This window comes from Mastigoproctus giganteus, chromosome 1, assembly GCF_048544385.1.
Source record: "Mastigoproctus giganteus isolate SK-2022 chromosome 1, ASM4854438v1, whole genome shotgun sequence".
Classification (NCBI taxonomy): domain Eukaryota; kingdom Metazoa; phylum Arthropoda; class Arachnida; order Uropygi; family Thelyphonidae; genus Mastigoproctus; species Mastigoproctus giganteus.
The window spans coordinates 244,739,815-244,757,295 of record NC_143575.1 but is presented as its reverse complement, the minus strand read 5'-3'; the positions used below and the strand labels follow the sequence as shown (position 1 = coordinate 244,757,295).

Below are 17,481 nucleotides of genomic sequence, written 5' to 3'. Positions count from 1 at the left end.
TGAGAGGGCATAAATTCAAATTGAGGAAAGACAGATGTAGGATAGATGTGTGGAAATTTGCCTTTAGCCAGCAGGTAGTTGGTTGGTGGAACAGACTTCCATCCCTTGTTGTAGAAGTTGATAGCCTAAATAAATTTAAGGCTCAGCTGGACAGGTATTTTGAACGAACGGAGGGGTGAAGTGGAAGTTTTTTTTTTTTTTGGCTAACTGCATTAGCTTGCTTTCTTGCATCATATGCCTCTACTAATGCTAATAACAAAAGAAAAAAGGAAAATCGTGCTGGTAACTGACAACTGTCTGGCACATCCTGCCAGTATTTCTGCCAAATTTAAAAGTGTGAAGTTGTTGTTTTTACCACCAAACGTAACGTCAAAACTCCAACCAATGGACCAAGGCATTATTAAAAATTTTAAATTTCATTATCGAAAGAGAATAATAATGAAGATTGTCAATACATTATCAGAAAATAGAAACTTGGAGGTTACAATTAACCTTAGAGATTGCATCTCTGAACTGGCAAAAGTTTGGACAAACGATGTCACTGAATACACTATTCAAAATTGTTTTTTGAAAGCGGGATTTTCATTGAATACAGAAGTCGAACAACTGGATGAACAAGATGAACTGCCCCTTTCACAACTGAAAAACTTTTGGACATTATTAGAATCGTCCGGAAACATCGAAAATGAAATAACACTGGATAGTTATGTTTATGTAGATCAAGATCTGACTACAACAGAACATCCAAATGAAGACGAAATACTGCTGAACAGTGTTAGACATGACCGTGATCACGAAGAAATTACCGATGATGCTGAAGACGGATTAGAACAACCCATAGAAAAGCCAACTCACGAAGAAATTAACGATGACGCTGAAGATGCATCAGAACAAACTGTAGAAAAGCCAACTCATGAAGAAATGATTCACGCTTTTAAAACGGTTCATATGGGTCTACAGTTTTGTGAAAATGTTCCTGATAATGTTTTTAATGCTCTGAACAAATGTGAGGTTTTCTTTGAGAATCGGACGTTTTTTAATGATACTGTGCAAACGAAAATTTGATTTTTTTTAATTTGTGATACTTACCGGCAAAAATTGTGTAAACGTAATTTAAATAAGTATGTTTTTGAAATAAATTACATTAAAAATAAATGCAGATTCGTTTTCATTTTCTAATTAGATAACAATTTCTAATAAAAAAGATATTCTCTGTATAACGAAATTTCTCTATAACGAATTTTTTCGCTGGATTTATCGAATTCGTTAGAGGGAAGTTCGACTGTGTGTGTGTGTACACTATGTGCGTATTCTATTCACCATATTCATCCATCTGATATCTACATATTCTTCTAAGATTATTTTTGCTCACATATATATAATTACCTACTTTTGCTCCTATTATCACATCTACTTTATAGTGTAAACACTTATTTTAATTTTATTACTTCGATTACTTATGCTTTACAACGAACACTGAGTTGGGACTACCTTACATATCGTTGGGAAGTTCGGCTTCTTTGCCCTCCTTTTAGTTAAATTATTTATTTATTTATTATTTTTTTTTTTTTCACATTCATTACTGAATTCCCTTTTCTTCCACAAATATGAGTAAGCACAGAAACAGGCATTGGTAGATAATCAAGTTTAGTTCCCTGATGAAATACCTGTATTGTGTATCAATATATATTTTTATCTTGTATCAGATTTTAAATTTTACAATTCCTCCTTCCTATTTAGACTATTTAAATAAATTATTACACCTTTATCTGATGCTTGCTATTCATCTACATATTTAACTAATTACATTTATAGGATATTCTCCTTCTTTTGTATCTATCTACCACCTTCAATTCTTCCTTATCCTTCTACTATTTTTGGCATTTTGTGCAATTTACACCTCCATTTTCTTTAGTTTTAATAGTTTTTCAATAGCTTTATTACTTCTACCACACATATATTAGCATTAATAGAGACATATGATGCAAGAAAGCAAGCTTATGTAGCATCACCCAAAAAAAAAAAAAAAAAGAAAAACATTTCACACATCCATTCCCTCTAAATGTTTGTCCAGTTCCTCCTTGAATTTATTTAAGCTATCAACTTCCATAACGACAGATGAAAGTTTATTCCAGCAATCAACCATCCGCTGGCTAAAGGCAAACTTCTGCACATCTATTCTACAACTGTCTTTTCTCAATCTGAATTTATGTCCCCGTATCGTATTGAGGTAAACTTCTCTTATTCTTTTAGAAATACATATATACTGTATATACTGTATTTTCCGGTGCATAAGACGCACTTTTTTTACCCATAATTAGTCCTAAAATCAAGATGCATCTTATACACTGAATACTGAGAGCCATTTCTTAATTTTGTAGTTTTCATTAACACTATTAGCAAGTATAAGGTGAGTGACATGGACCCTTAAAAGTAGCATAAGTGGGTTACGTATCTTCTGTATATGTTACCAGTGTGAAATAGTTACGTTGCTATTTGTGTGTTTTGATTTTTGTTCTGTTAACAATGTCAATACCATAAGTAGTAATTGTTATATTTAGGTATTTTCTTCAAAATAAAGTTACATTGTAACTTTATTTTGAAGAAAGTGGAATCCTTATTTTTTTTTCATTCACAGATAATGGCCGAGTTAAATAAGAACAAGAGAGCTCTGAATAGGGATACTTTAATTATGGCCACCCTGTACATCATAATTCCAAAATTATAAACCAAATATGACTGCAAATATTCTAGTCCAATCATACTACTAATGAAGCTCCCAAGGTAGGTGTATATATAACATATAGTTTAATTTTATTATTAGACTTTTTCACTATGATTGTATAGAAAGCTATGAACTGTTTTATCTCTATGCAGTGAAGTGTATATATAAAATATAGTTTAATTTTATTATTAGACTTTTTCACTATGATTGTATAGAAAGCTATGAACTGTTTTATCTCTATGCAGTGAAGTGTATATATAAAATATAGTTTAATTTTATTATTAGACTTTTTCGCTATGATTGTATAGAAAGCTATGAACCGTTTTATCTCTATGCAGTGAAGTGTTTGCTTCTTAATAATTATTACCTACCCTTCACCAAATACATTAAAAAGATCAAGATCATGATATCAGGTTAAGTTAAGATATTTCTAAGCAGTCCTGCAAGTAACTTTGATGAATAAGATCAAGCATCAAAATAATTAATTGATCTTCAAATCATATCAAAGTGGCCAGCAAGCCCCCATTGCAGAAGCAGTTTACTGAAGCCAGGCAACAATTAAGTTGCAAGGCAACTTACTTACAATTAAGTAAGCAAGCTGCCTGCATAGCAAACTGGGCTTCCTAAAAGATACAAATTGCCTATTTCACCAGTGAATAAATCCATTAAAACAATATGCTGGTCTTCCATCTCACACACAGTGTAGACTAAACAAAATCCAAGCTTAACTGCTAACAGCAGCATCAGCTGGATTCTATACAGGGCATTTCAAAAATGATGGTCAATAATTTAAAGGTGAAAAGTACAAAGTAAAATAAGCAAAAAATTCCCAGTGAACATCAAGCCATAAATGAACCATTTGAAATAATGCACATTTTCTGTTAAGATTCGCCACTGACTATGGCTCTGGGAGGGTAGTCTGTATTGCTGAGACCTTGTACACACTGGATATGGTAGGGGTACTGTAAATGGCAATGTAAAATTCGCCACACACCTGCTATGACTCAGTACATGCTCTTTCAGAGCAACCCTCCTTGTCAAAATTTCTAGATTTTGTTCTATTCTTTCTAATATCCTTTCCTCAACGTCAGATGTTAAGCTTCTGGGACCACCTGCTCGTACTCCATGTGTAAAGCGCCCATGGGTCTCTGAGGCATTGATGTACCCTGATGAATGTGCGCCTGTTGGGCTGCCTTTGGCGGGGAAATGCTTCTTGGTACAAATGTGCAGCCTCGAGTTACCATACATGAAGTGCATGTCTGCATACTCTTCATTGCTGTAACCTCTTTCTATGTTGACTACCCTTTGACAAGTACGGGTATGCCTGCTACGTCTCAGAGAAAGGGGAAAGGGAGAGAATGAACATAACCGAACCTAAACAAACAAGTCAGTAGTGGATTTCAACTCTGTACAGTTCACCTTGTCAGTGGTGGATCCCAACTAGAAATGTGCAATATCTTGAAAACAATTCACTTAAGACCCATGTTTACTAGGCTTTTTTACATATTAGTCTGTACAGTTCACCTTTAAATTATTGACCATCACTTTTGAAACACCCTGTATATAGAGAGATCCTGAAATAACTAAATTGTTTTTCTACATATATGTGTATTTTTCATTCAAATCCCTCCCCTCTGCATCCTCTTACCTCATCAAATTCTTCTGTCATTTTACGGATAATCTGTGCATGTTCCATTGTAGCTTGCATTTGTGGAGTAATACGACCTTTGCAACCAGCGCACTGAATGAAGAACTGCATTAAATCCAGTAAGGCTATATCTCTATCTTGCTTATAGGCTTCAATCCAATCATCTACAACAGCCTTGGTAAATAAAGTACAACATTAGCATCTATATGAGAAACTGTTTCTAACTAGAAAATCAAATTAAAAAGAAACTTTAAAATTTTTTTAAGCATATTAAGAGAGAAATGTGCATTATCACTTGTAGCTCTTATTCACTTAATCTCAATAAATAAGTTTAAATTTTTTATATTATAAAATATAAGAACTATTCCAAAAATCAAACCTCTGAATTTCTCAAAATGTGAATTAGCAACAATGCATTTGCATTTCTGCACGGAACAGGCAATTTCAGATTTAAATAGCCACTCTTTAAAACATATAAATAAAAACAAAACATTTCAACATCTGATTCTAGATAGTTACTATCTCTCCCATGCTATTTTAAATCAATATGGGGAAGGAGATAAAAGAGAAGATACACAGTACAGAGAATGGTCTGAGCAGGTCGTAAAAGTTTAGAGCCAAAGTTGAAATAACTGTAATAAAAGTAGTCTTCTAAATGAAATGATCCTGTCAATGGAGCATACATAACTAAAATTTGCAAATATAAGTCATATTTCACTACAATTTATCTATATTTGTAATGCATCCACTGTAATTGTTCAGTGGGTATGGTATTCCACTGCTTTCTGATCATTGGGAGAGGTCTGAGTTCAATTCCCATTTACAATTGGAGGAATTTCTAGAAACTTCTTCAGCTGCAACTCAATAGCCAATCTTAGACAAAAGTAGCATTTCACAAAGCATTCCACAGTTTCTGTTGGTATAATATGTAAATCAGCCTAAGAACATACACTTGTATAGTCATAAAAAAGAATTACAGGTCCAGCAAGTCAATAATGTCTAACAAAATGTGAAAAGACAAGAAACTAAAAAGGTTCTGTTTTTTTTTTAAATAAGTAAATAAGTGTTCACTACTTTTTTACTCACCAATAAAACACCAGACATCAAATCTGAAATTTTCTTCCTTTTACCTAAGCAAATTCTCAAAATTAGATTAAACAGTGATATTCAAGAAGAGTGACAACTTGATTGCAAAGAATGTTTATCAAATATCAGGTTCAATACAATCAACTGCATCCCTCAGTCAAAAGGAATTTAGACCAAGGTATTTATATTTATTACTACAGGTCGACCATCACTAATCCGGTTCCACCGCCAATTCGGACATAATTTCTGCAAACGTAATTTCAAATTTCCCGGGTCGGCACACCAACCTGCCGCTACTGTTTTGGTGCTGTTGGTTGCAGCACAAGCTGTTGGCACGAACTCATTGGTGCGAAAACACTGGCAAGCCATTCCCACTTGTTTTTCTGCATTTATTATTATAACCTGCTCATATTTAGCCCCAGCCATGGTTCCAATGCATAAAGGAAGTGCCTCTCATGGTGGAAAGCGCAAACACCGTACGTTGTCCATAATAGATAAAGTTGAACTTCTGAAAAAACTCCACAGCGGTGTGTCTGTGAGAAGATTAACTCTACTTAATTGTAAATTCCAGCAATTTCTCTCAGTTCCTCTTATTTTAGTAATTTTCTTTTAGCCATTCCTTTTTAGATTTTTTTTTTTTTTTTTTTTTACAACACACTTGTACAAAGTTGCAGAAAAACAACACAATATGATGGATAATACCGTGCCCTAATGAACTTGTTTTCACAAAATCTCTAACAATATTAACAAACTTATTGCGATGTTTGAGAATTTATTTTATCGTAATTAGTTTATTTTATCATAATCAGCACTCGCCACGCATGCAATAAACTAATCACAAACGACCTTCATATGTATGCTGTAAAAGTGTCACACATACATGGCCGACACGGCTTCTCAAGAAATAAAGTAATATTTTTGTGGCCACGTTGGCTACATATATGCGACATAAAAAACACTTTTTTTTTATATATATATTTTAAGCAAAAAAACGACAACACTGACATTACAATATTTATTTTAGAATTACTAATAAAATAATTTGCTAAATATTTTTTGGCCCCTGGGGAATTTTTTTCTTAAACTAGCTTGGCAGTCAACGTGTTAAAGGTAGGAGGAGGTGGTTAACTGTTGGGTAAACTGTATGTGCTAAAATAACCACCGGTGACCAGCAAACTCACTAATACGGCACCCCATAGGTCCCAATGCTACCAGATTAGTGATGGTCGACTTGTACTACTGAGCAATAATGACTCTCACTGCATAATTCTTGAAGGAATAGAAGTAAATCAAAAAGAAAATTCATATTAGTAGATAAAAAAAAGTTGGCTTTAATTTGATATATCATATTTCTATATACACACCACCTTAATTAATACATTTCATCCAGCACTTAAACTTGGACAACATTTTGCAGCTCCAGCGAACACTTAAATTTTTAATTACATTTAGCTGTTTTATTGACTTAACTGTTATAAAGGGGATTCCGGTTATTTGGGCCACTGGTTAATCAGGGAAGCTGTTTATTTGGGGCAAATCTTAAAAAAACAGAACCCAATTGAGAAAATAACCAGGGTTTACTTTACTTAATTGGGACAACAGCCATTAATCGGGGCAGGAGACCGCAACACTGGAGATTACCCTACGATTGTCTCCAACCGTACCACGTGGTTCGGTCAGATTTCTGGAGGTCACAACCATAAAACAATTAGCAGTCACCTGTTTATTGGGCTTTTCTGTTATAGTGCATCTATCATAAATGGATAGTAAACTCGATCTTATTGAATTTGCGATGATACCGACAGCTGGAATTCTGTGGGTTATTATGGTGAAATCCGTTTACATTTCCATGAAATCTTCAATCATACAAAAAATTAATTTTCAGAATCTTCTCTTCATTCCTATTTTTAAAGCTTCATAACTTGTTACTCCGTTCACACTTTCACATATCGTGTTACTTGCAATTTGTGTGTGCCGTGTTCTTTGTTATTGATTGCTTATCTTTTTACTGTTTTAAATTTTAACCCCCACCCACAAATGTCAGTGAACAGAAATGTCAACTAGTTATTATGTACATATTACAGTACATATTAATTTTTCCAATTATCACGTGTATTCTTCCGATTTTCATATATCATTTAATTTTTTAATTGGTAAGGTAATAAAGGGTAAATTTGTACTTAATATATCTTTACTTTTATAGCCTGTGGATAATATTCCTCCTATTTTCACTAATTAGAATCACTGTTTAATAGAATTAAAATTCAATTCACAAACGTGATCACAATGACCGACGCTTACTACACATTGTATAGTGAACGGTACTTTACTCTGGTGACTCCATCGTAACGTGATTTGAAAGTGAACCAATTGTAAAGCAGGGATCCATTGTATTTTTAACTTTTTTTACGTGAAACTTCGGATAATTGGGGCAGCCACTTAATCGGGCCAAAATGCACTAGTTCCGATGTGTCCCAAATAACCGGAATCGACTGTAATAACATTATTTTCTATAAGTAGCTTATAGTCCTGGTTTATTTTGAATTTAGAGAGCAATTTTGAAAGTTAATACTTAGTATCCATAGATTTTATCATTTGTAACTTGCCGCCATTGTTACACGATACAGAATGCCGTAATGTATGTCCTGAACTAGATAGCGTAAGGTTTAACGTAAAACTAGATAACAAAACATGTAGCACTGTATTAGAAATCTGTTAGCTAAGTAAATATCAATTAATCAGTAAAATTTATTAAATTTCATTGTTAATTAAATTGTACTTAAACAGAATCATGACCCAGACTAGAGCAGCAAAGCAACACTCAAAGATTAACTAGAGTGCTGTGGAACCGAAGGGGGAGATTCTCCAATGCATCACAGTCTAAAAAATTGCATGAAATGTGTGTGGACCTATCTAGAACAGGACATGATCCGGCCAAGGAGGATGTCTTGGTGTGGGTGTGTGTGTGTGCAGAGGCTGTGAGGAAATTAGGCACCAACTTAGAGTTCTGATGGGAGTCTATGAGAGTTTGAGGTGTAGGGTAAATGGCCTCGAGGAAATTAATATGAGGGCCCATCAAGCTCTCAGCTGCCCAACTCAATGCCACAGCTCCCTCCTGTGCAACAGGCAACACAGGGGCAATCTCCAAGGCAGAATGCGCTGGTCCCAGAGAAACTAGTTACTGTTGGTGACTCTATTGTCAGAGAGACAGGGAATATCTTATGCAAAAAGGATAGGTGGAACAGGACCAGGGTATGTGTGCCAGGGGCAAAAGTTGATGATATTGTAGAGCAAATATCAACTTTTTAGGGCACAAAAGGTGATACTGTTGTACACGTTGGCATTAATGACCTTAAGAATAAGAGATCTTCAGATATAAATAACAAGTACAGGTCAATGTTGAACAAGTCTCAAGGTAGGGTTGAATTTGAAAGTGTCTGCAATTCAGCCCAGACATGATAGGAGGGAGTATATGACGAGAATCTTGTCATTCAATTCAGCCCTGGAGAGATTGTGAAAGGCTCATGGAGTAGAATGTTTTTCAGCATGGTCTGTGCTTGCTAACAGGAGAATGCTTCTAAACAGAAAGGGTGCAAGAATATTTACAAATGTTATAGAGGCAGTGTTAGGTGGGTCGGAAAACTGCTAGCTTGGGGGATTCACAGACTAAAAGATTTAACAGTAGCCGCAAGCAGAGGTGAAAGCGATTCTTGCACTGCTTCTATTGTAATGAGCAGCAGCCTAGAGAGCAAGTTGCTGGGGATTTCAAGAGCTGCTGGGAGTAATCATGAAACAGGTAAATATATGGGCTGTGTTAGGGTAACTAAGAGTAAGAACAGGTGCATGTATACTTGCATGTACACCAATGCTAGAAGTATAGTAAACAAATTTGATGAAATTGAAATGCTGATCAGGGCATCAAAGGCAGATATTGTTGGGATATCAGAGACATGCTGTCACACAGATATAAGCAGTGCAGAATTGGAATTTGGGCAGTACAATGTGTACAGAAAAAACAAACAGGGTAGGAAGGGAGGAGGGATTATGCTGTTAGTTAAGAAACAAAATCTAAGGAAGTGAATCCAGTTGACATGGATGGATAGTGCAATGCTGAGTCAGTTTGGTGTGACATAAACACTGGAAAAGAGAATATGAGATTAGATGTGTGTTATAAGCCTAACGCCTCTGATGAGTACAACAAACAATTGTGCAGAGAAATAGATTGGGCCAGTAAATCAGAATGTCAGGGGCTCACATCTAGTGAGTATGGGCTTGGCACACCCAGGATCCTGAGCTGGATATCATCATTCTTCTCTTTCTTGGTGATTCTCTTCTACTTTTTCTCTCTCTCTCTCTCTCTCTCTCTCTCTCTCTCTCTCTCTCTCTCTCTCTCTCTCTCTCTCTCGATGATTCATGCATTAGGAATTTACAGATAAAGGAACCACTAAGTGAGAATGATCACAGCTTACTGATGTGGGATTTACTTAAAGATGTAACTACCATCAAGGATAAAGGGAAGGGTTTTTGTTTTCGTAAAGGTGCCTACAATGGTCTCAGGCAGTTTTTAAATTCTATACAGTGGGATCAACAGATAATGTTAAAAACAGTGAATTCTAAATTGGAAGCCTTCAAAAAATTAATCTTGGAAGCTACCAGGCTTTTCATACTAACTAAGAAATACTGTTCAAGATTTAAACCGAAATGGATGTCAGATGAACTAATGAGGCTTGTGGCAGAGAAGAAAAATGCATGGGATGCATATAAATTATCAGGTGACAGGTAGATACCTGAATAATCAGGTATCTACCAGAAGCCTATGGTAGATACAAGCTAGTCTGTAATCAAGTCACAACGGAGGTTAGGCAAGCAAAGGCTGATTACAAGAAATCCTTGGTAAAGGATGCAAAGAAAAACAACAAAGACTTCTTTACTTATGTAAACTCTAGAAGGAAGGGGGATAAATCAGATTGGTCCACATAATGTTGGTGGTTCAACTGTTGATGATCCTGCTAAGATAGCTGACAAACTGAATGAGTATTTTGCATCTATATTCACTTATGAGGAATTCTGTAAGGAAGGGAGGACAGAAGTTTACTAAACTCTAACAGGGAGCTAAATGATTTTGTAATAACTGAGAGCAAAGTGGGGGAGAAATTGAAGATAAACATAAAAAAGGCACCTGGGGCAGATGGAATCTATCCATTAATATTGAAGGAGGCAGCGAGGGAAATAAGCAAACCCTTAGCCATAACTATGAGAGCATCCTTAGATTCAAGGGAGGACCCCATGGACTGGAGATGCACAAAGGTATCCCCAATTTACAAAGGGGTTCAAAGGGTGACGCAAATAATTATAGACCTGTTAGTTTAACTTCTGTTCCAGGGAAAATAATGGAGTCACTGGTTAAAGAAGTGATGCAGGATCACCTGGACAAGACTGCAGTAATAGTTCAGACACATCGTGGGTTTGTTAAGGGAAAGTCTTGTCTGACCAATTTGATTGGATCCTACAATGTGGTCACAAAGGAACTGGATGAAAAATTAATTTTGATATCATATACAGGTAGCCTTCGATTTTCGTCGGGGTTAGGTTCCTGGGGTGACAGGTACAAATGGAACCCTTTATATAATGGAGTCAATCGGAAATCACAGGGTTAGATTCCGGGCATCAAAAATTTTACCTGCCACTTTGCATCGATTGTTTTAATTTTATTAGCATTCTTCATAGTTGTAGTAATAGTCGATGAAGGCATATTCATAGCCCTACATACGTTAGGGTAGCTTTCATCAGATTCTATCCTCCGAATATTGCACTAGGATTCAATTAACTACTTTTACCAGACATGGCATGTCTTTAGTCTATAAATTAAAAACTTTATAACATGACTGGAAAAAAACTGCACATGGCTATCACTATTATTATTTAATTTATTAATAGCACAATTAATAAAAATATGTTAGTGTAATAAATTTCCAACATGTGTAAATAGCGTAAACAACAACCAACAGAATGCTTCACCACATGGACCCTTACTACCCGCATCCATGAGTGGTTACTTTAAGGGCGGGAATCTTTCTCTTCTCTGATACGAATGCGCTAATTGTTGATTGGCTCAGATTGTCCTAAATCACATGAACAGTGCAAGATGCATAGCACAATATGATTCTGATAAATTTTGTCTGACAATTTTAAACTTTCAATTTATCAAAAAATTGCAAAAATATAAAAATAAAAATGGCGTTGTGGTTAGTGATCGGAACTATTGCGAATCGGCACAAATCAGACCAGCGCAAAACAAGGGCTACCTGTACTTGGATTTCAGGAAAGCTTTTGATACTGTTGCACATGGAAGACTGCTGTACAAATTGGAGTGGTACGGCATTAAGGGCAAGTTGCTGCAATGGATAAAGGAATGGTTAAGTAGGAGACAGCAGGGACACTGCTCTACGTGGACTAATGTTATTAGTGGTCCTCCAGGGTTCAGTGCTGGGCCAATTGTTGTTTTGTGTATTTATTAATGATATCAATGAAGGTATATCATGCTTAATGTCCAAATTTGCAGATGATACAAAGGTTGGCAGGGTTGTTAATGACAGTAAAGACAGTATGCTATTGCAACAGGATCTAGAAAAATTAGGTAGATGGTCTGAGAAGTGGCAACTGAAGTTTAATATTGACAAATGCAAAGTACTGCATATGAGTAGCAGTAACCCAAGAGAAACATATCAACTGTGTGATACTACACTCAGGGAGGTAGAGAATGAAAAAGACCTAAGGGTAATTGTGCAGCTGGATATGAAGTTCTCTGAGCAGTGCAGACAGGCACTGCTCAGCAGTGTCTGTCTAAAATTCCTATACATGACTGACAAAACTCTATGACCTGCTCCAGAGCAGGTCATGGAGTTTTGTCAATGATATATAGGAATTTTGCTAGCAGAGACAAGGAAGTGATTATACCTTTGTGTAAGGCAATGGTCAGGCTACACTTTGAGTGCTACGTACAGGTCTGGAGGCCACATTTTAGGAAGAATGTAGAGTTGCTAGAACAGGTACAGAGAAAGGCAACATGATTGGTGAGATGAACAAAGGGGTTCTCTTTCCAGGAGAGGCTTAAATTCTGCAAGTTGCAGCATGTGGAGACTAGGCAACTGTGAGGTGTATAAGGCCTTGAACGGTTTGAACAGGCTCAATGCTGATGGGATACTTCTGCTTGCTCAGATTAAGAACCTGAGGGGGCATAGATTCAAATTGAGAAAAGACAGTTGTAGAATAGATGTGCAGAAGTTTGCCTTTTGCCAGAAGTTGGTTGATTGCTGGAACAGACTTTCATCTGTTGTTGTTAAAGTTGATAGCTTAAATAAATTTGAGGTTGAACTAGACAAACATTTGAAGTGACTGGATGGCTGAAATGGGAAGGTTTTTTTTTTTTTTTTTGGCTGATGCTATATAAGCTTGCTTTCTTGCATTGTATGCATCAACTAATGATAAGGTTCCTATATTCTGTTCCAGGCAGAATTCCTTGAACAGAACTGGAGGAGAGGGAAACAATTTGAAAAAATGTATCATGTAAGAATGAAATCCAACCACTTCAGTGAGCTTTATATTCAACAGAACCAAACCTAACATAACCTAACCTAACCAAACCAGGTAGCTAGGTCTTACATTCTAATCAAAATTCTATTTTGTGATTGCCTGATGCACTGGTGAAACAGGTGTGATGAACCTTCACCACCCAGAGTTGAAGTTGCAAGTAATTCCAGAAAAGGCCAGTTTCAATAAATTTGATTTGCAATTAACTGAAGTTCAGATGCCAATTTTTTTAAAGAACTTACAATAACTTGGGCAGGTGGATGAATCACAGATTGTTTTTCTCCAGAGACATCCAATATACTGATGCAATAGTGAAGCTTAAAACATGCTCACCCATCCAAAACAAAACAAAAAAACATATGGCTTAACTTCCATTTGTTTATAGAAGTCCTTTGTGTTTAAAATGAGTTAGCCATGAAACTGGACTTCCTTCAAATTTCTAATATGGATATGTGACAATGTAAGCCATTTCTTCAACTTTTATCAGGCTGTTTCAAATTCATATTTGAATTATGTTTCATATTGATAACTGTTCATCCTTTTGAGCTTAAATATCATACATTGTTGAACTGATATTATATTCATTCATTGATACTTTTCTATATTCAACTTCTTTTAAATGCCTTATAATGACAAGTTTTTATTAAGAATCAACTTGATTGTTTTTCATTTTTTGTTGGGCACTAGCTGGATTTTTTTTTTTTTTTTTTTTGTATTTTTTCTTGCTGAATTTTTTATATAGCAGGTGCCATTAGATAGTAATTAATTTAATTTTGCATTTTTGTAAGTTACCTTAATTTGAACATTATTATTATTATTAGCTACATGGTGCAAGAAAGCCTGAGGCTTATGCTGCACCAGCCAAAAAAAAAAAAAAAAATTCCCCGAGTTACCCTGAGTAAGTGAGAGAGTGAGAGTCAAAAGTAGAAGGGAATCACCAAGAAAGAGAAGAATGATGATATCCAGCTCAGGACCTTGGGTGTGCCAAGCCCATACTCACCAGATGTGAGCCCTTTGCATGTTTGGTAATGATTATCATACTGGATGCTTGTATTTTCCGTTTAATTTGCTCGTGTTGAGAGATAAATGAATAAAATTACCTTGGAGAAAAGAGATTATACATGCACGTGTTAGCATTAGAATTAGTAGAAGCATATGATGCAAAAAAGCAAGCTTACGCAGCATCAGCCAAAAAAAACACTCCCATTTCACCCTTCCGTTCGTTCCAAATACCTGTCCAGCTCAGCCTTAAATTTATTTAGGCCATCAACTTCCATCATGTGAGACAACAAAAAAAAAAAAAAAAAAAAAAAAAAGTTATAATATACATTCTGTATGTAATAAGTATGATATATCATACTTATTACATACAAAAGTAGAAGGGAATCATGTATGTATGTAATAAGTATGATATATCATACTTATTACATACAGAATGTTTACTATAAAAGGAAATAAAAATACACTACCATAATATTTATATGGCATTTTGCTAATTTATATTCATTATCATTAGAAAGGATCTAGATTGCATTGAGTTCCGTTTTTCTAATATGGATTGCAAAGAAAACTACTCTCACTCATAACCTCTATCTAGAATATAAATTTTCCAGTTATCTAAGTGCTGTATAACAAAGCTTTTATTGTATATTAAAAACATGCAGCACAACTTATTTAAACAAATAATGGTTCTTTTAAAATAATTTTTCGCAACAGTTAATAGAATAAAATTTCTGTATACTGAAATTATTCATACACCCACACTTCCCCAGTGAAGTCCATCATAACAGTGTGTGTATGTGCGTGTGCAGTAAAATTCTGTATACATATATTTGTGTTTAAAACATGTCATTTAAAAAAAAAAAAAACATCTGGAACGCTCGCATTTATGGCAAGGAGCATATGAAGGACAACCAAGTATACAAGTAGCACAAAAAATTAAAAATGATAGAAACAAAGTGATATTGTAAGATTTTTCTACCACAATGAGCTGAGCATTAACCACTTTGAATTTACAGCAGTAGGAAGACCTATGACTAAAGAAAAGAACCATACACAAGGTGCTTCATTATACAAGAAATATAATCAAAAGAAAAAAAGATCACAGAAATAAATTAAAGGAAAATCAAATTTTCCTACTTCACAATGCACCTACATACAGGTCTATTTGGTAAGAACTGCACTAATCAACGTTTGAGAACTCTATTAATTCATATTTCGCATCAAGCCATTTTTTCCTTTTTTCCCAAAGGTAAAACGAATGCTAAAAGGATTTTTTTTTTTTTTTATTTCAGAGCAAACAGTAAACTGTTGTGATGAGGACTACAAACAAAATACCTTCCAAGAATGTTTCTAATAATTGCACTACTATTCAAGAACACTACTTGAAAGGAAATGTTTATGGGTATGCACGTGCACTCATTTCTGATAAAGAGAAAAAAAAAAAAGAAAAAGAAAAAAAAGAGCAAATGTGCATATACATTGTAAGTGCTGGTGAACCTTTGGGTCACATGATATGTTATCATTCTCTCATTATGCTTGTATAATTGTAATGCACATAAAGTAGGGGACTTGCTACACAGAATTTTTCTAAAATTCTAAACTTTTATGTACATTATTATAGCATATTGGGATGAGATGAATAGTAAATAATTAAACAGCAAAAAAAAAAAAAAAAAAAAAATTCAAATATACTGATGAAATCTTTACAATAAATACAAATAACCTCACCTGTAATGAACTTTTTCCCTGTTTAACAATTTCAAACAAGCTGTTTGGATCTTCACTTGTTGGCTCTTGAGGAACTCGACGTGCCACACGCCCACCACGTTTTGTATCTCTTCGCCCCCTTGCTGGTCTCACCCCTTCAATTCTTCTTCGCTTTCCCCGTCCGCGCATTCCAATTTCTTCTGGGTGAAGATCCATAACATCACCAAGAGGATCTTCCCTATAAAATATATATATATATATATATTATCTATTTAAATACTCATTTTCCAAAATAACACAAAGTTTGCATTGCTGTCGGCATTATGACCATTCAATTTATTAGGCAGTTTATACCCTGCCAGCCACTAAAAAGCATTAGCCATTATATAATTTAAGTGCTAATGCAGGATATATAACATATTCAGACTACACAGACTACAAAAAGTCTGTCCAAAAAGTATCCAGACTGCTAAGGATATGGAGACAATAAGCATACTTATGAGATAGACAACTTAATTCCCTTTGAAACAGTATCTTTCTGAGGAATAACACACTTAACCTGACAATCTTCTCACTTTTGGAGCACTTTGGAAAACTGATATAGAAATTGATATTGAATATAGAGTATGATGGCTCAGCCAAAGCTGAGCTATCATACTCCTCAGTATTTTTTATGGCATCAAACTACTGTCCTTTCAGAATATTCTCAGTCTAGAAAACAAAAAAAAGTTACACAAAGCCATATCTAATGAATCAGGAGTTACTAGACTTGAGTGAGTTTGTGTTCAGTCTAAAAATTCTGTACAAGTGGCAATGAATGTGATGGCACATTACAACAAAACAAGCTGTTGTTGGAATTTGGACTTCATCTTATAACTATTAATTAATTATATGTTCCTCTGGAGCATATCTCTGGTGGGCAATATCCTCACAGTCAAAAAAATGATAGTAACAAGTACTCTGCTTTGCCGTGCACATACCATGCTTTTTTTTTTTTTTTTTTTAGTTGGGAGGGGGGGGAAGAGGAAGTCTTCCACTGGGATGACAGCTGTTTGGTTTCAGGATCAGATGCATAAACCTATATTTCATCTCCAGTTATCATACATTTCAAAAATGTCTCATTAACTGAATGTTCAAATAAACTGTAAGTGACTTACTAACAGCGTTTGTGTTGTTCCACTATTAACAGCCATGGATTGAACTGTGGCAACACACCTTACATTCAAAGTTTTTACTAAAATGGAATGACATGATTTGACAGTGTTTCTTCAGTGATTTTGTAAAAAGTTACTCTTCATTAATTTCATACCAGTTTGCATTAGAGACACGATTTCATCATTTGTTGCAGTTGAGAGCCAACCAGATTGCAGATCACTTTCAACAGACTTCTTACCCTTTTTACAATGAACCATAAACAGTTTCCGACTGGCACCCTCATTTCAGAGTACCCATATGTATGCTACTTTGAGATTGAATGTTTTAACAGGAACTCCCTGACTTATGTAATACTCGAATTACAGAAATTCGACTTTACGTAAGTTTTTTCCAGCCAGTGCAAACTTAAAAAAAAAAAAATCGTGGAAATTTTTTGCATCCCGTAGGAATAAATAGAGGTATCGTGAAAATATCCCAATGTGAATCCCCCAACAAAACTTTTTTTTTTTTTTTTTTTTTGTAATTCGTTCCAAATCCTTGGAAGTTGAAAATTTCACTATCCCCTTAT

At 35.0% G+C, this 17,481-nt stretch overlaps 1 protein-coding gene across 2 annotated transcripts in view; it reads right to left on the bottom strand.

The window, feature by feature from the left end:
* The window catches only part of SA1 (stromal antigen), a 256,210-nt gene that overhangs the window by 211,415 nt on the left and 27,314 nt on the right, over positions 1–17,481 (bottom strand). For both annotated transcript variants that reach the window (XM_090376728.1, XM_090376737.1), the window contains exons 3-4: positions 15,780–15,996; positions 4,374–4,547 (exon numbers count right to left, since the gene is read on the bottom strand). In XM_090376728.1, the coding sequence (XP_090232854.1) occupies positions 4,374–4,547; positions 15,780–15,996 (391 nt within the window). The remainder of the gene's footprint in view (positions 1–4,373; positions 4,548–15,779; positions 15,997–17,481) is intronic.